Genomic DNA, 18912 nt, shown 5'->3' with positions numbered 1-18912 from the left:
GAGAGAGGAGAGGGGAGGAGAGGAGAGCAGGAGGGGAGGGGAAAGAAACTCAGAGCATCATGGGGCCCCCAGCAGCCTAGGCCTATAGCAGCATAACTAAGGGAGGGCTCAGGGTCACCTGATCCAGCCCTAACTATAAGCTTTATCAAAAAGGAACGTCTTAAGTCTAATCTTAAAGGTAGAGAGGGTGTCCGCCTCCCGAACTGAGACTGGGAGTTGGTTCTATAGGAGAGGAGCTTGATAGCTAAAGGCTCTGCCTCCCATTCTGCTTCTGTGGACTCTAGGAACCACAAGTAAACTTGCACTCTGAGAGCGAAGTGCTCTGTTCGGATGATAAGGCTCTACGAGGTCTTTATGATACAATGGAGCCTTGTTATTAAGGGCTTTGTATGTTAGGAGAAGGATTTTAAATTCTATTCTGAATTTTACAGGGAGCCAGTGGAGAGAAGCTAATATGGGAGAGATATGATCTCTCTTGCTAGTTCCTGCCAGTACTCTGGCTGCAGCATTTTGGATTAACTGGAGGCTTTTTAGGGAATTATTGGGACATCCTGATAGTAAAGAGTTACAGTAGTCCAGCCTGGAAGTAACAAATGCATGGACCAGTTTTTCAGCATCACTTTGAGACAGGATGCTCCTGATTTTGCAATATTGCGCAGGTGAAAGAAGGCAGTTCTAGATACTTGGTTTATGTGGGATTTAAAGGACATATTCTGATCAAAGGTGACTCCAAGGTTCCTCACAGTAGTACTGGAGGCAAGAGCTATGTCATCTAAAGTAACTATATGATTAGACAGCAGATTTCTAAGGTTTGCCTTAGTAACATTATGGATTATACCGTGTCATATCACAGGGCGGCAGAAAGCTCAGAGACATGCACTCCGCCTCCAGTTTACCCTGGAAGTTTCACTCTCTGTACTTAGATTCAGTTTCTATATTTACCTATGGGTTCACAGAATTCAACAAGAGAAGGGTCGGTGGTCTGTGGCGGCTCACGGGGACAGTGTCAAAGTAAACCTTGTTAGTTCATTCACTTGGAAAGATGAGGGACTAGAGACGTGACTCGGACTCTAACTCAAAGGCTTACATCTGTGACTCACAGATACCTTGCAGTACCATGACACATTTGAGACCACCTCTTTCACCATGCAAACAAAATAGAAGCTTGTTTTTGAGGAGAACACGTCCACATATGCAGACGACCAGAGCATAGTGTGAAGAAGCGTGTGGGTACGTCTTAACGTGAATGAAGGTTTTTAGTGCGAACCTACATCAAATAGACATCACACCATCTGCCCAACCCACAAACTACGACCAATTTTGTTACCTAGAGACGACACAACACTTCAGAGTTATTCTGAGTTATTAATTTTTGACACTCCCCAGAAACAAAAGGTGCCCAGTTTACATTGTGACAACTGAAAAGTCGTCCTCTGGTTTGTTTTGTAGCTTTGTTCAAATGTATTTTCTGATGCGCACCTCATGCAGTAATTGCGTGCTGTTGTTTTTTTTGTCTCAGATTTGTATAATGATCTGGAGGACGTGGCTAAAGACATGTCCACAGGGCAGTAGGACACCACAAACCTGAAACGACAAATCAGAGCCTCAGCTATGTCCATCCTTCACATCTGTAGCCTGACCTGAGCTGTTTCCAAGGACTTGAACATCAGTTTTCTCCACAGTTACTGCTTGTTACTTAACCCTGTTTCTGTTTGAACATACCTCCTTACAAGAAGATGCATCCAAATGAAGTAAAGTGTAATCTGTTTAAAACACTGACAGCATCTGTATGTTAGCTGGAAGTTCCACTCAATTTGTCGGTAACACTGTCTTCTGAAATGTCTTCTGTTGTAGCACGTGTTGGAAACATGTTTCTGAAGTTCTTTTGTGTAGCACTTTAAACAGTTTCTTTCTCAGAGAGTGACATGTTCAGATAGGTACCAAATTCATGTCCGTGTGTTCAGCACAGAACTGGTGTCAGGATGTGGTTAGCCTAGCTTAGCATAAAGACTGGAAACAGGGTCTAACAGCTAGCCTGAGTCTGTCCAGAGTTAACAAATACAGTAAACCTGCTGATTTACATGTATCTTATTTATTTTGGACAAGAACAGAAATGTAAAATCAATTTGTTTCAGGGGTTAAGCTAAGCTAACTTTGTCTTGACTTCAGTTCTGGAGTTTCCCAACAAACACCAGCTAAAATCGATTTAAAGCGTTCACAAATCTTTTAAAAAAATATTTCTCTTGAACTCTTTCTTAACATATTTCCAAAATATGCAGAATATTTTAAGTTAATTGTACCTAGTATGCACTGGCTAATAGTTATGTGTGCTAATCAGTACTAGCTGATGTTATCCAATGTTAAGCTAGCTATGCTTAGCACATGGCATCTGAAGGTTTACATATATATTAGTTGTTTAGTGTACCCAGAGATCCCATTATTGCATTTTCTGCACAAATGTCGCATTTATTTTGCATAATCCAGACGCAACGTGTTTTTAAACACTATTACTGCAAGCAATGAATCAAGAGTGGGGGGTATATTATGTGATTTTATTTGGTCAACAAGTGATAAAACAAATAAACGCCATAATAAAAAGAAACTCACTTTGAGCAGGCTCATTTGTTATTGGTTAAATATCGACAATATTCAATAAGCACTGATACAGATTTGATTTTGGTCTCATTAGCAAGAGGTCATCTTTATATATAAACACCACACTAACATCAATTTCTTGAATTTTAAAAGTGTTTTTACTCATCTGTGCCATTCTTTAGACAAAATATCAAATATTACACGAATTGATTAATTAACTGATTAAATATCTCAGCTGTCAAACGAGCTTCAATGTGAATTAAATCCCATGTGTAAATATTCTCTGATAATTCTGTCCCAGACATCACCACAGTTTGGATTTGGTTTAACAACTGGCCATAGTTACTGCTACACCTGTCCAGGCTTAATGCGGCAGGTTTGACATTTAAATGCATCCTAAGATTCGCAACATTTAGTCTGTGATTTTTAGTGGTTAGTAAGGTTGATACCTTTCCTGGGGTGAAATTCCCAAGGGTGGCATTGTCATAAATCAGTTAATATAGTGGTTTCGGCTTTGGGCCCTGCATTAACACACGCCTCCTTGCCACAGTTGGTTTAAAGCAGACTCTTTAATACCTTGGAGGTTTTACTGTAGACGATAAAGCTAGTTAGCTGGACATGCTAACATTAGAGCAGATAAATAGCATTTAACACATTCCTTACATTTTTGCTCCTGTGTATTTTGTCTGGGGAAAGACAAAACATGGACACCGACCTGCAAACTTTACGCCCACCGCTCTACAACACGTGGAGGAAGCTTCACTAGTGGACAGCTCAGTGACTAGTCAGCCGCCTCAGCCGCCATCCATCAGTTGGGGAACTGAAGGTCGAGCAGCATCAGGTCCTGATGGATGGGGACGCTGTTCTCGTCACACAAGAAGTTGCTCCGGACAGTGATGATGAAGGTTTTCTGTGGGAGGGAGAGGAGGCTCTGGATCCTCTCTGCTGCTAACTGGATATGCTTCACCTCAGAACCTGGGGCTGAGAGGTAAAAAACCTTGGTGAACTCTAAACAGTGTCCAAGGGTGAATCCATCACCTCATAGACTATATCTTCTTCAGTCCCAAAACCTGCAGCTCACCTGACCTCCTGTTGAGTTTATCAGGTGGAGCATCGAGGATCTTCTGCACAGGAACAGGGGGAACCTGAACACACACCTGACGGCTGCCCTGCCCACTCACTGTCAACACACCTGGCCTGAAACACACACACACTTTTAAAGTTTATCATCCTCTAGCTACACTTTTAATATAGTGATTATACAACACAACTGTTTTCTGAATACACAAAGATTTTTCATCTTTTACTCTACTAAGACAAGATTTCCTGAAATAGCAAATGCAAACTAATACTTATTGTAACGACATCAGTTGTACCTGTAGTAGCGGCGTACACCGGTGTGGGGCAGGCAGGGGTAGCAGGGGCCACAGATGCCATTGGCATCCGTATCAAGCTCGGCGGGGCAGCGGCCACTCAGTGCCTCCAGGATGCCGGCTAGTGGCGTTGAGCTATCGAGGACTGGCTGAGGTGCATTCTGGGAAGGTGGGCCCTCCTGGAAGTGGAAGGCAGTGACCTGAACTCTAAGCTCCACGTCACCTGGCAGAGGACAGAGCAAAATTAGTCTCACACATGCAAATATCTCAAACTAACAAGTGTGAGGTAGAAATTCAATTTCCTGATTACATTTATTTAAATGTTTTCATTTATCCTTAAAAGAATATTTCATATGATTCATTACATGATATGCAGTAAAAACAAATGTCGTCTCTGACTGTGCATCACAGTCAGACCATCAACATGCATCAATAACATCCTGTTCTTACCCACTACAAGAAAAGCCTACAGGCAGTTGTGCTATAACTTTATGAACCTTTATCAAGTGTGCATGTGTGATCACTGCAGATTATCCTCAGTGAATGTGTGTAGCAGCTTTTATTGTGAAGGAACTGCCAGGAAACACACACACACACACACACACACACACACACACAGCTTGTAAAACTAAACCCACTGCTTCTGTGTCTCTAAACGCGTCTGGTACCGTTTGACCTGAAGGATCAGTCTGAAGCCTGGAGTGGGCTATAGCGCTGACAAAGCCCGACAGCAGGTATTTTCACCCTGCACACTGACACAACACTCCTCTCAGACTCACCACTGTATTTCTGGGACAGCAGCGTGTCCAGGTCCAGCTCCACACTGCTGCTGTTTCCTGCTTGGACGAGTTTCAGTGGGTGAAAGCCCTGTGCCCGGCGGTCGGTGGGGTCTAGAGGCTGGACAGAGGTCCAGGGAGTGGAGTGCAGCTCCATGAGGTCAGAGGTCAAACCCTCTCTCACCAGGAGGATGTGGAAGTCCCAGACAGCCGCTGAGGAGGACAGAGGATGGAAGGAAATGGCTTCACAACAGGTACAAGACAAAGCTTTTTGTGATTTGGGTGAACTAACCCTTTATGAAAGTCATTCAAGTCAGTCATTTAGTGTTAGGGTTATTTTTAATATGTTTTTTCATTAATTTAAAACTTGCCTTACAGGCTGATTCACACTGAACATAGTCCACACTGTGATGGCTCTATCCATTACAGATCTGTACCTGACATCTGTTCTAGGTTTTTCTTTAACTACATGACCCCTAGGAACCTGCCTGGTATTGGATTTTGGTTGATCTCTCACATTATTTAACTGTGAGCACAAACAGTTTGGTTGTTTACTGTAACATACATTCCTAAAGAAACTCAGTGGACTGCATGCCAACCTATCATTAATGTGTGCCTGTACCTTTGTTTTGGTTGAAGCGAGGCAGCCAGTTCACAGCCACTCCCCACAGCAGCAGCGTCCCCTGCTGGCCACCCGCCTGCTCCACAGTCAGAACCGCCTTCAGCTGGACCGCCGACCTGCAGCGAGACTCAGCCTCACTCCGCCATGCTGACGCACACGCGCACAGGCACACAGGCACACACTGCACAATCAAAAGGTCCGTATCACCCAGGAACCTCTGCGGGACCCAGAAATGTCCCGGTGGGATCACTTCTTGGAGCACCGCTGATCTGTATTTATCAAAATCTATTGTTCACAAATGTGAATTTTTCCACATAAGCTGAGACTCTCTCACAGTTTTAACTTGTTTTTGAAGCATAAGAAGCTACAGCCAGCTTCTTCATGTACTGTTGGTGTATTAATGTATCCGGCTGACATTTACTGAAGATGTTCGGCCAACTTAGCCCTTTGTCCTTTCTCCAGATGAGAGGAGAGCCATGTGTTCGTCACCGATTTCACAGTTATAACTGAGTCAGCGACACATTAACAACATATCCATATCTAAGGGACAAGGAACCTGACACAGCAGAGGTTCTGTTATTGACTGAAACTGTGCTGCTGCTACGTTATCTGGCTTTAAACCATGTCAAGGTGTTTCCTGTTCATCCCACTGGTGATATGAACACACACCTGACACTCAGTACCTGTGGTGCACTCACCTGTGCTGATGTGAGTGTGTGTGATACGCAGCAGGGCGTGAACCAGTGTGTTGACTCTCAATGACCTCAGGGTGGCGTAGGGGAGGCGGTTCAGGTCCTGAAGGGGATGGTGAGGCAGAGACACCAGCAGGGGGTGTCGCTCCCGGAGGAAACCACACAGAGAGGTGAGAGAGCGAGCACTGACATGCTGAGGAGCTGAAGAGAGAGAGAGAGTTTACTGGTCTGCAGAGCTGCTGGGAATCTGATGAAGCCAAGATGAGAGGAGGAGGAGCTGAATGTCCAACTGTGCAGCAGCTGTAGGTCTGAGTTGGACATTTTAAGTCTTAGCTAGATCGAACAGTACTTTCTCTGGATCAGATGTGAAACAGTGCAACGTAGAAGTTCACTACACTTAGAGAAAATAAAGCAACCAAGAGAAGTCCCCATGTTACAAAGCTTCTGCAGCCGATGATTATGTTCATTACTGATTTGTCTGGGTACTTTTACTTTTGATACTTTAAGTACATTTTACTAATAATACTCACAGACTTTTACTGACTTGTAAGGTTTTTAATGCAGTACTTTTAAGCTCTGAGTACTTCTCCCAACAGTCGTACCTGGTGGTGAGGTGGAGGCGGTGACCTGTCCTAGGTTGAGCAGCTTGCTGCTGAAGGTCGACTGTAGCACCGTCTCTCCTCTCCACCTGTCTTCATTCACCTGCAGCCCTGGTCAGAGACAACAACGTGGACACAAAAACACTCTGAGAGGAAGAAGAGTCCACACAAACAAATGTAAAACTACTTTAAATACATCACATTCTGAATAAATGCCAGCATTTGAGACAAACATCTAAAAATATCTGTGAGGATTGTTTGCATTTATTGCCAGGTTGGTAAATGTGTGACATGTTTTTCTTGCATGAGGCCCAGTGCTGCACTCAGCATTTCACATGGAAAGTGACAGAAATAGTTGTGTCTGCATGATTTCACACCACACAGTTCATCAGTGAAGTGACTCTTGGACTGTTCCTTCTGGAGGGTTACAGAACCCAAGCGTGTTCACAGAGTCAGGTGTGTTTCTGTACCTGTGATGAGCAGGATGTCTCCAGGACTCAGGGTCAGCACCCAGAACGCTGCTCGCCTCCACAGTACTACCTTCATCTCAACAGCCGACTGGTCTGTCACCACGATAGACGCCAGTGGAACCAAAGTCCCTGCCGACGGCCCAGTCTTCACCTTTAGTTTAGAAGTTGAGAACGTTAAAAGAAGCTTAAACATTACACATTTCTTTAAGGACCGTTGAGCACTTTGCGTACTCAAACACACATTTTAATTTTGAATTTTAACCCATTTTTAGCCAGACACCAGCGTGGTTCTTGGTTTTTCTCCTTCTAAAATTTGAAGTCAACCTCACAGTTCAGGTTTTATGAGACTGCGGTGAAAGACATCTCACCTTGACCTCTTTCAGGTGACAGGGGTGAACCACCGCCACCAGAATCGAGTGCCACCCCCCCGGTCTGTCACAATGGGCCAGCAGCGTGGTGGCACCTCGTAGCCCAGCGCTGCTGACGGTGCTGTGTGACTCCACCTCAGTCACTTCAGTGCTATAGTCTTTGCAGATTCGAGCTCTCTTGGAATCAGGGGATGTGCTGGGGGAATCACGGGCGGTCTCCTGGGAGCAGAGCACCCCGTCTCTGGTGACCTGGAGGACAACACCCTCTTCCTCCTCCCTCGGGATCAGGCAAGACTGGCTGCAGAGCTCAGCGGAGGCTTCGAGGGATGGGGTTACAGGGCTGAAGAGCTCTGGGGAGCAGTGGGACACAGAGGGCAGTGTTTGAGTGTGTTTGGGCTGGGTTTGTGGAGGCAGGGTGTTCTCTCGGCCGGCTGCCGCTTGGACGCGCCCCCTGCCACTCCCGCTCAGAGTCCAGGTGGTGAGGTACTGAGTGCGGATGGACAGAGGAGGAACGGCAGGAGATGGCTCAGAGCGATGTGGCGATTCTGGTTCTGGTTTTTCTGGTTGAGCTGCAGGGAAATAGCTGTCCAGATACTCAAGAACCGAAGCTGAACACTGGTCTTCCTTTTCAGGATTCAATTCTTCATCTGTCGGTCCCGCTGGTTTCTCCCATCCTCGAGACGCCTCTGAGGTCCAATCAGCTTTAGAGCCTGAACCCTCCCGACCAGTGTTAGTTTGATCACCTTGGTCCTTCTCATCAGTTGGTTCCTCCTCTGCTGATGATCTCGCTGGATTCCCTGCCTCATCTGAAAAATGAGCAAATTAGTTTTATTATTATTAAATTATTATTCCACTTCAGTGAGTTTGACATTTTCAGAAAGCCACTGAGAGTCAATGTTCAGACTGATCCCACTCTAGAGCCAGTAGCTTAGCTTAGCATAGAGACTGGAAACAGAGGGAAACTGCTAGCCTGCCTCTGTCCAAAGGGAACACATGCACCTCCCAGACATCACTGAGTAACATGTTGTATATTGTTTGCTCTATCAGACCCTTCAGCAAGACATTAAGTAAAATATTTCACAAACCAAGTTACAAAATGTTTCCTACAAAAACCACATGAAAAAACATTTATAAACCTTAAAACAATAATTCATTTTGTGTATATTCATTTGAGGCTGATGTGTGGTGTCAACACAGTTCAGACCCAGAGACCCAGACATGAATGGGCACTGAACCAGTCTGTGAATAAACAATTTACTTGACTGATTTTGGTGTGTGGGTAAAATGAAGTGGTTCAGTTATGGGCTAAATGTGACCCTGCGTCAAAAAAATCTCCTTCACGAGTCTTTTTTTACCAAATATTAAACTAGGATGCAGCCCAAGAAAAAAACGTCACTTTAAGCGCATACAGTTTAAAATTCATGTTGTTTAATAATGAGTTTAATCCATAGATTAACAAACAAAGGATCCAGATAACATCTCCATGGGCCCTCACCTGTTGCAGGCCTCAGCCGCCCATCCATCCAGGTGAGCTCCAGGTGGCTCCACTCAGCAGGGGGGTGATCCTCACCCTCCAGACCAGGTTTGGGAACCAATGCTAGGCCAGAGGAGGAAGAAGGAGCCCCCAAGAAGATGTGGATCTTCGGCTGGTCACACATGCTGTTAGCTGAGGAGACAGAAAAGTTTATCAACATCATGTCTGTAGGTTCAAATATTAGTAATGTCTTTGTTCTGCATGTCTGGATACAATGTCAATAACTATTTCTAATAACCACTGTACTTGTTGCTTTGGATGTGAATGAAGAAGCAGCTGTCTGCAGATAAACTGTACACACGTTGTATAACTGACAGAATGGAACCTGTGCCAAGAGAGGCACTGCGGGGATATGAACCCCGGATCCCCTGTTTACCTCCATGCAATTCCTCTCCTCTCATGTTAGAGCTCCACATACACATCACCTAAGAATCTGCATGAAACAAGGGTGGCCTAAAGTTTCTCTGTAAATGGATGTGGCAGTGTTTTAAACTTGACTTCATTTAGAGGAAGCAAACAATCAAAGCACCACTGGGACTCGAAGTCAGGACATCCTGTTTATTAGACGGTTGCTTCAACCCACTGAGCCACAGCGCCTCTCCACTCCAGCCACTGTTCCTTGAGCCAGGCCTTCACCATAACACTACAAGACAGAAACGTAGTGAGAACATATGGTTCCAACAGGCACAAACAGTCTGTGTCTTTATAAAGCAGGAAGTCTCAGGGATCATTAAGTTTCAGGCAGCACAAATGTAGCTAGTTTATCCTGACAAAGACAAAATTGCTGCATAATTTTAAAATTAAAGAGACTGTTCTTGGAGATGTACAGAGTTCTAAGCAATGTTTTACAAAGCCTGCTGCTTGACTAGGGGATTCAAACCCAGGCAGGACTTCAATGTAAAGAAAGTGGCTCTGTTGTTGTTGTTTTCGCAGTTTCTTATCAAACTGAACAACATGTCAAATGTTGTACAACCGTGACTGAGCAGAATCTGTTCACAGAACTTGGACCCATCATGTAGATGAATACAGATGGTGTGTGTTTCACAGCTGGGAATGATAACCAGGCCGAAAATGTTCCTTCAGCAGAGCTGCTGACTCGCTCCACCAATCAGAGCGCGGGATGCTGGGGGAGGTGGCGGCCCGTGAACAGTGAGGCTCAGCTCAGGGAAACTGAGGTTTACACCTGGCTGTCTCATCTCACTGTTCCACAGTGCATAATGTGAAAGGACAGAATCCAACAGACCAGACAGCAGGTTGGTTCAGACTCCTGGACCCAGGAGGTCAAAACTAGTAATCAATTAATCAAGACAAATGTCAATCATCATTTCTTCAGCTTCTTTAACAGGATGATTTACTGCAAACATACAAAATATGTGTGGGTTTTGGACATTTGCAGATGTTGTACTGTGGTGTGTTATACTGGAAATATTTATCACAGTGGCATTTAATCAGTTAATTATTGATTAAGACTATAGTCATCAGGGTAATAGGCATAAGAACAAGGACATTTTTGGCATTTTAGCTTAGAAAATCTCACAAACGTTGCTGAGCAATGTTGTGTCCATTAGCTAACTGAATGTAAACAGGAGTGACAAAAAATCTTTACTCAAGAGCTACTTACTAACTTTTTAGTCTCAGCTTTCATCTGCATCTTCAAAGCTCCGGGAAAATCAGCAGTTTAAGCTTTTACTTTGAAAAGCATTTCCGGAAGTCTCTCTTGTCCGTATCCTATGCTAGCTGGCTTAACGCTAGCTTAAACGATCACATTCTAGAAAATGCCAAATAATTTAAAAATGTACATGTTAGAGGCGCGTTTCTTTTTATAAGCACCCTTTACTCCATTCGGCGTTGGTTTCTATACTTTATAGAGCTGTTACGGGTATTTAAACAGGTTTAAAGTGCTAACGTTCAGCTAACCCCCACGACTTTTCCACGCTCGCCGCTGTGAAGTATAACAGGAAGAGGCGGCGGCAAGGAGGAGCCGCTGTTGCGGTACGACTTAGTTCCTCCGCTCCATTTCCTCGTCTTCCCCAGCTTTCTGTTATTGTCTAATTCAGCTCATAATATCACCCGGGGCGGTGAATTTCAATAAGATCCTAAAATGCACCGGTATTTCGGAGAGCTACTCACCCGGGGAGCTGGCAGCATCCTGGCGTCGGGCTGCTCTGCCGCTGACACTGTTCGCCCTGTGTCCGCGTCCCTGCTGCGGTCCCGTGGCTACAGCCAGGCCGTGGACCGGGGCGACGACCCCAACTTTTTCACCATGGTTGAGGGCTTCTTTGATCGGGGTTCCGCTATCGTGGAGGACAAGCTGGTGGAGGACCTGAAGACCCGTGAGAGCCCAGAGCAGAAGAAGAAGAAGGTCCGCGGGATCCTGCGGATCATCAAGCCGTGTAACCACGTCCTGAGCGTCTGCTTCCCCATCAGGAGAGACAACGGAGAGTGGGAGGTGATAGAGGGCTACCGGGCCCAGCACAGCCAGCACCGGATGCCCTGCAAGGGAGGTGAGACCCGCACATCATCCGGGACATGTGCATTAACACGATTACTTAAGTAAAGGTAGTCAGGGTTTACAGTTATATACTCTGCTACAAGTAACAGTCCTACATTCAGAATGTTACTTAACTAAAAGGTATCAACATGTACTTAAAGTACCAGCAGTACCAGTACTCGTCCTGCAGAACGGCCCGTGTCCCAGTAACGTCTCTGATACTGGATCATAGTGACTAATTACTGTGTCCATCACTTTAATGCTGCAGCTGGTAAAGGTGGAGCTGATGGTAACTACCTTATATACTTATACTGGGAAGTACTTTACATCCTACTGGGTAGCTGGTGGATTTCCTACTGGGATCAATAGAGTCTGATGGTTCTACTGGGTTTGGTTTGATTCATCTGGTTCTGGACCTGAAGGTATCAGGTACATGTAGTGTAGTAAAAAGTACACGGTTTGTCTCTGACATGGAGTCACAGGATGAAGGAGCAGGACGTGGAAGTACTCAGGTAAACCTAGAATTGTGCTTACAGTATGTTCAGTGCTTGAGATGTTGGTTCACCTGTTGATTATGACTTCACAAATACTGTGTTGGATATTTTGCACCAGATTTAAAGTGCTGGACATGAGCAGAGTGCGCGCACAGTAGAGAGACAGCAACAGTCTGCTGGAAATCCTTTCCCTTAGTGCCCTGTTGTGGTGTCTGCATCGGTGGAGAAGCTTTGTGCCCAGTTCTTCACACAGTTACTGACTAAAACTTTATTATTGTTATTATTATTATTATCCAAACATGGCGTCCGATCCTCAGGAGAACCATCCATGTGCTGGTCTCCTGTGTTTTGACCTTGGGCAGAAGGTCACATGTCATGATCTAGTAAGAGTTTTCTGAATCGTGAATACTTAAGCAAAAGTAACAGTAGCACACAAAAATACCACGAAAAGTAAGTATAGATTTAAAATGTACTATGTTGTGTTTTCACTTTGGGTTGCTGAGCTGATGAGTAACTCATCAAATAATTGTTTCACCTGTAGTAAGGAGCAGATAGTGTCAGTATCTCAGGAGCGTGCGTGGTAACATACGTGTGAATGTGTATGTGCTGAGTGCGCCAGGTTTATTGAAGGTGGAGGCATTTCCTCCCCTGGCAGGAATGAAGACAGTTGACTGCGTGTCCCTGCACACGGTCTGTTTGCTTTATCCTGAACAAACGGACGTGTGCTGACGGTTCCTTGTCTTGTTGCATTGTCATCAAATGTAAAATGTTGTTTAGAATGTTGTCAAAAATCAGTCTAAACCTGAGAAGAGATGCTTTAACCCAGGAGCTAAAAGTCAGTGTGATTATGAACCTGGCCGGGTGTTTATTGTCAGTGCTTATCAGTGTATTTACACAGAGCATTTCAGTCCAGACGAGGGCATTTAAAACAAAAGATAACTGTCGACCAGTCGATGCAGCTCAGCTTGTACCACTGAATAAAATCCGACACCACATCACTGCCATTAACTTCTGTCTTTGTGAAGCTCAGAATGTTGGTTTGTTTGTGCTGAATGTATCAGAAATGTATGGATGGATTAGTTGGTTTATCTTTTTTAAAGATGTACACGCGTGAGCAGAAGGCTGCAGCCTCACTGAGACCACAGATCTGATACTGACCTCTGCAGGTGGCCGAGGTGAACGTGAACCCAACGTGCATCTCATCAGCTGTGTCGTCTGCAACAGAGATGTAACTGTGTTGCCAATTGATCTGATGCTTATTTTTATTATCAGTAAATTAATAGATTAATTGTTTTTCTTTTAGCTGCAACAAGACGTGGATTAATTGATCAACAGAAAATTAACCTGCATCTATTTTGATACTTGAATAATTTTATGCTTTTTCAAACAAAATGTCAAATATTTGTAGCGTGTCTGAGTTGATATGATATGACAGTGAAGAATGTTTGTAGGTTGTATTGACATTTTGTGGGATAAAACACGGTGAGTGAAGACTTTGCTGTGGAAACAAATCAACATTTGTCAATACTGACATTTTATAAACTAAACGACTCAGAAAAATAATCGGCAGATGAATTGATGATCAAAAGCTGCAGCTCTACACTGCATGTTGCAGCTACATACTGTATGTGTGTTACACGGGCCGGTAGAATAGCACTACTGAGTAGATCAGCAGTGAACGAACCATGACCTTCAGCAGTTTAAACCCTGTGCATTTCCCCAGATTGTCTGTGTGTGTAGACACAACACATGCAGGTGAACGATGTCTGGTGTTTACACAGCAGATTTAGAAGAGTGCACGGCGCTCCTTGTGCCACCTATCCTTTGATTTGGCTCTTCTTCCCTGCCTCGAGGCCCGATCCAAACTCAGGTCGAGGCTGTGGACACTCGGTAGTTGTTTCCTTGACAGCGGTGAGGGGATGTCTCCAGCACGCCACCCAGGGTTCAGAAATGTGAGACACGATTACCCCATTGCACTGTGATGTCCTCCATGGGAAAAGGCTCATTAGGAAGAAACCTGGCTCTGGTTTTGACTGAGCTGCCAGGGCTGCACAAGTAGTAGTAGTGTCATATGTGGCAGTCTTGCACCTTTGATTTAAAGTCGGTGACTCTGTATGTAGTTATTTTGCTTAAATTCCATCCAGAGGCTAAAAGCAAGAACAAATGTGGTGTACTCAGTGAAAACACCGTCCCATCTGACCCTGATGTTGAACACTCACAGCTTAAAAGTCTAACTCTGTCACCTAAAGTAGAAGGACTGCCTCGTGGTTGTTGCCTCCACCAACCTGCCAGATTCATGGGAATGGGACAGATGTGAGGTCACAGCGACCTTTGACCACTAAACTCCAATCGGGTCATCTCTCAAGGTGTTGTGAGATATCGCGCTTACGAGAACCTGAGGGACAGACAAACTGAAACCACGATGTATGACACCTTCCAGGGAGCTGCTACAGCAACACATTTTGATTTGATTTGATTTGATTTATTCTTTCAAGCATGTAAAAACAGTTGATATGACAACACACATAATTTTACACGACACACATTGACCCAGGAAGCAAAGCCTCTGCTCCGTGACGTTAAATTGACTTTTATAGTCCTCCAGTGAATCCAACTCCTAATACTTAGCAGCTGAGTTTTGCATCTGTGTGCTTTTTGGGCCTCGACTAAACAACGATATTTATTTTGTTTTTTTAACTAGAGCCTGTGTAAAGGCTTGAAGCTACTTTGTCATCTCTGGGGGAGTGAGATCAGCAGACACCTGCGGGACGTGTGCATGTTAATGTCAGAGCTGGTAGAGCAGGTGACGGGCGTGACTGGGTCATGTTGCACTGAAGACACAGTCACCACAGTGAACCTGAGGGAGCGTGACCGTCTTTGTGCTGCTCCTTCAGCCTGTTTTCAGCAGAGGTGACCCCACCCTGACCGATGCCTGCTCTTTGTGCTGCCTCCGACTCCGCCGCACTTGTCTTTTCCGTCACTCCTCAGCGTGTTCTTCTCCCTTCCTGTTCTCTCTTTGTGCTTTCTGTCCTCGTCCATTACCCTGTGTTTTCCCCCACCGCGCTCCTAAAGAAATAATCATAATTTAACTTTTAACCCATGTTTGTCACAATGCAGCTTTTCCACTTGGTGCCTCGAGCTGCAGCCACTTGGTGCGTCTCCCCGCAGCTGGCTGTATTTCCAGTGATGTGTGAGCAGGCCTGACTTGTTGGATCACATTCAGGCTGAGCTCCCTCCACTTTTAGTCTGTTCCTCTTTTCCACAGGCAGCTCCTTTCAGCTGCAGAGGGAACAGACTTTAATGTTGGTCGGTAGAATGTTTTGTGACAGACCAAATGTATGAAGGAGCTCCGTGTACTGTACCTGTACAGGTCACTTGAGTCTGTAGGAAAGCGCACCGATTAGCCACAACATTAAAACCTGGTACTGTGGACGTCCCCTTGGACTCACTGAGCTGTGGACTGCACAGACCTCCTGAAGGTGTCCTGACACCATCAGAAGTCTGACCTCAACAGGACCTGAGGACAGAGACCTTGGACCAGGTCGTCTGAGAACTTGTACAGATGTTACAGATGTGACTTTGACTGTGTGTTCTAGGTATCCGCTACAGTACAGATGTGTGTGTGGATGAGGTGAAAGCTCTGGCTTCGCTGATGACGTACAAATGTGCTGTTGTCGGTGAGTAAACACACACGTTGTTTTACATAGTGTTGTGTAGCGAAGCTGCTGTTTAAGTGGGTATCACACTAAAGTGAATTTCTTCCAGATGTGCCGTTTGGTGGAGCCAAAGCTGGAGTGAAGATCAACCCCAAGAATTACTCAGTAAGTTCAGACAGACTCGTGTTTCCCCACCTCAACACTCCAGTTTCTAAACCAACTGCTAATCAGATTCAGGTATTGTTGGCAAAGAGTGTGCGGCTGTGTGATGTCAGCCAGGATGTCATCAGCTGGCAGAGCCTCGTGTCAGGCCTGCTACACGCTGCAGCTCACACCTGCCCGGGTCCCTGTCAGGCCTCTTCCTTCACATGTGGCTCAGCGGGTCTAAAGACTAACAGTGCACATCCACATTGTATTGTCCACGTAGCAGCACCCCTAAATGTCACAGAGTTGCATGTTGTATCATGTGTACCCCACAGACAAACAGAAGTTAAACATCTGATATGTTTGTGTGTTTCCAGGACTCGGAGCTGGAGAAAATCACCAGGAGGTTCACCATCGAGCTCGCCAAGAAAGGCTTCATCGGTGGGTGAGCACCCTCAGCAGCTCCTCGGTTTAGCAGACACACACGTTTTTATAAAGCCGATGGGAAAATAAAATAACAAACCTCAAACCCTGGTGTGTCCACAGACACTGATTTCAACGTGTAAATCCCTCAGACTGTGGGTTTCTACACTGACAAACCTGGAGGCACACGTCTGTCTGGGCCCCCATCCTGACTAGTGTGGATATATGGCGCGTGCTCCTTTGTTGCCCTTAAGTGTGCACTTGGCTCGACACTGCTCAGAGTTTGATGTGAATTGGGTTTATTTATCTTCCCAGGCAGTCTCCATTCTCATTCATTTCTTGTCCACTGATAATTTCTTGGATGCTCATTGGCCGGTGTCCACAGTGGAGCTGATGTTGAAGCAAAAACAACTTCAGTTCAAATCAGCAGCACAGACCTAACACAAACACCAGATGTCAGAACAAGTCCAGCAATAACTAGTCTTCCATTTAAATTCCACATATTTCATTATATTTATGCATAATCAGTCAAAATGAAAATTCACACCGATCATCCTCCAACACGAGCTCTTTGACCTGGATTGGACCGGGACTGGACCAGCGCAGCTGCCATTTACACCTGTTTCAGCACCTTTACAATGTGTGTAGTATGTTGTGACGGGTTTCCAGCTGTGGCCAGCCGAGCACCTCCAAATGAGGGAGTATCTTTTGTACTAATGGTGCTGATCCCTCCAGCAGAGCTCAGCATCAGTCTGAAGAAGCAGCACAAAGACTGAACCACCTTCACATTTTCAGACTCTTCATGTTGTATTTGTCACACGTCTGTGCATCATCAGTTTGTTGTGTGACTGGTTGCTGTGCAGGGCCTGGGATCGATGTTCCTGCTCCAGACATGAGCACAGGGGAGCGGGAAATGTCCTGGATCGCAGACACCTTTGCCACCACCATGGGACACAATGTGAGTCTCTAGGTTTACAACTGAGAACCACAGGCTATACAGGGGACATGAAGGCATATCTCACCGTCTCTGCACAGTGGGAGCATGAGATGTCGACCGAGCTGAGAGTTAATGGACAGGATCAGACACAAAATCCAGTGTTGGGACTTTTCTTCTTCCTCCCTCTGATCAGACGGTTCTCTGTCAGTTTCTCTTTGTCTGACTCAAAGTCATCCACCTCAGGCCTCTCACTGTGAATGTGCGCTGACAGAGACGTGGATCATATCTCCTTCTGCCTCCTGTCAGGTTTTCTGTCATCGTGCCCACGAATTCAGAAACCCTTGACATGCTTCTTTGAACTTTTTTGTTTTCATACAACTTTTAATTTAGTCTTGAACAAGTTGCGATCAAACGGCCACAAATTGTGTTAAGTCTGTCAGCAAAAACTAAGACAAACAGTATTCACGGCTGCCTGTTTTCACAGAGATCCCAAATCTGATGGTATTGGGCAGACCATTCCACACCCTGGGGGCTACTACAGCAAATTCTCAGTCACCCCAGTGTCTAGTCTGGAAGCCTCGGTAGTTGGGCTGTTGATACTCTGATACTACGCTTTAACTACTGCACTGATTAGCTTCTCAAAATTTAACATACCATCAGAAATCACCCCAGGTTTTTCTGTGGCAACGTGCAACTGTGGAGCCAGAGATCCACAGTCCAGATCAGTACCACCACGAGCGCCTGCTTTTGGACCAACTGGCATTCTGTTTTCCTCTCATTCAAATAAAGAGAATTCTGAGCCAACCACAACCAACCAAGGGGTGAACTAGTCGTATTCAGCTCCAGCGGATAGATGTGAATATCCTAACAGTCAAAGTTTGAAGGAGGCGCAGCCTGAAATGTGTTGCAACGCTCCTCTTTTGTGGCCTTTCAGGCTGCTCACAGTGTTTCTAACCTGCTTTACATATTTTAGAAACTGTCGTACAAACCTCCTGTGTTGTTCTCAGGACATCAACGCTTACGCCTGCGTCACCGGGAAGCCCATCAGTCAGGGAGGGATCCATGGTCGGATCTCCGCCACCGGCAGAGGCGTTTTCCACGGCATTGAGAACTTCATCAGTGAGGCGGCCTACATGAGCCAGCTGGGGTTGTGTCCTGGCATCCACGACAAGACCTTCGTCATCCAGGTATGCTCTGCCGTTGTCATCGCTGGAAGAGGGAAACGCATTGGGTCTGAAGAGCATTTTAAGATGTATGATGTTGTTTCTGTTCAGCAGCGTTTGCAGCCCTAACAATGTCAGGGCCGCAGCTAACAGCCGTTTTCATCGGTCAGTAATCGTCCGGTGTATGAAGCATCAGAAAACAGTGGCACATTTAACCAAAAATCCAGAAATATTTACTGTCATGGAAGAACCAGAAAGTCACCAAATCACATTTCATCAAATCGACACCTTTACTTGATCAACAATAATGACAAATGCAGATTGGTTGATTAACTGTTGTGGCTTCGTTGTGTGTCTGTGCTGAGTATCTCGTTGTGGCGGGTATATTAGTCAGCAAGTGAACATTCAGTCCTCAAAGTTGATGGTTTGTCAGAATCTGTCTTCTGAGTCTCACATACTCGTCCCAGAGTGGTCAAAGTAGTGCTACCCTCTCAGTGGCAGCAGAGGCTGTAGTTTCATGGCTTCACAGCAGCTTCAGTGACTGAGTACAAGAAATGTAGTGAAACAGCGAAAAC

The 18912-nt window shown here is 45.4% G+C and overlaps 2 protein-coding genes across 2 annotated transcripts in view; one reads left to right on the top strand and one right to left on the bottom strand.

Moving 5' to 3' along the window:
* Nucleotides 1–2433: 2433 nt before the first annotated feature.
* The window catches only part of shld2 (shieldin complex subunit 2), a 19442-nt gene continuing 2963 nt past the window's right edge, over nucleotides 2434–18912 (bottom strand). The window contains exons 2-13 of the mRNA XM_020622286.1: nucleotides 18208–18383; nucleotides 11160–11522; nucleotides 8991–9161; nucleotides 7496–8301; nucleotides 7128–7278; nucleotides 6661–6768; nucleotides 6065–6259; nucleotides 5367–5513; nucleotides 4748–4957; nucleotides 3972–4191; nucleotides 3677–3792; nucleotides 2434–3576 (exon numbers count right to left, since the gene is read on the bottom strand). Coding sequence (XP_020477942.1) covers nucleotides 3404–3576; nucleotides 3677–3792; nucleotides 3972–4191; nucleotides 4748–4957; nucleotides 5367–5513; nucleotides 6065–6259; nucleotides 6661–6768; nucleotides 7128–7278; nucleotides 7496–8301; nucleotides 8991–9161; nucleotides 11160–11522; nucleotides 18208–18383 — 2836 coding nt within the window. The 3' untranslated portion in view covers nucleotides 2434–3403. The remainder of the gene's footprint in view (nucleotides 3577–3676; nucleotides 3793–3971; nucleotides 4192–4747; nucleotides 4958–5366; nucleotides 5514–6064; nucleotides 6260–6660; nucleotides 6769–7127; nucleotides 7279–7495; nucleotides 8302–8990; nucleotides 9162–11159; nucleotides 11523–18207; nucleotides 18384–18912) is intronic.
* Nucleotides 10664–18912, top strand: part of LOC109973022 (glutamate dehydrogenase, mitochondrial-like) — a 14684-nt gene continuing 6435 nt past the window's right edge. Inside the window, exons 1-6 of the mRNA XM_020622313.1 lie at nucleotides 10664–11533; nucleotides 15611–15691; nucleotides 15780–15835; nucleotides 16192–16255; nucleotides 17101–17195; nucleotides 18182–18361. Of these exons, the coding sequence (XP_020477969.1) occupies nucleotides 11131–11533; nucleotides 15611–15691; nucleotides 15780–15835; nucleotides 16192–16255; nucleotides 17101–17195; nucleotides 18182–18361 (879 nt within the window). The 5' untranslated portion in view covers nucleotides 10664–11130. The remainder of the gene's footprint in view (nucleotides 11534–15610; nucleotides 15692–15779; nucleotides 15836–16191; nucleotides 16256–17100; nucleotides 17196–18181; nucleotides 18362–18912) is intronic.

Source organism: Monopterus albus, unplaced genomic scaffold (genome assembly GCF_001952655.1).
Source record: "Monopterus albus unplaced genomic scaffold, M_albus_1.0 scaffold277.1, whole genome shotgun sequence".
Lineage (NCBI taxonomy): Eukaryota > Metazoa > Chordata > Actinopteri > Synbranchiformes > Synbranchidae > Monopterus > Monopterus albus.
The sequence above is the reverse complement of the archived record's forward strand: the minus strand, read 5'-3'. Positions and strand labels throughout refer to the sequence as shown.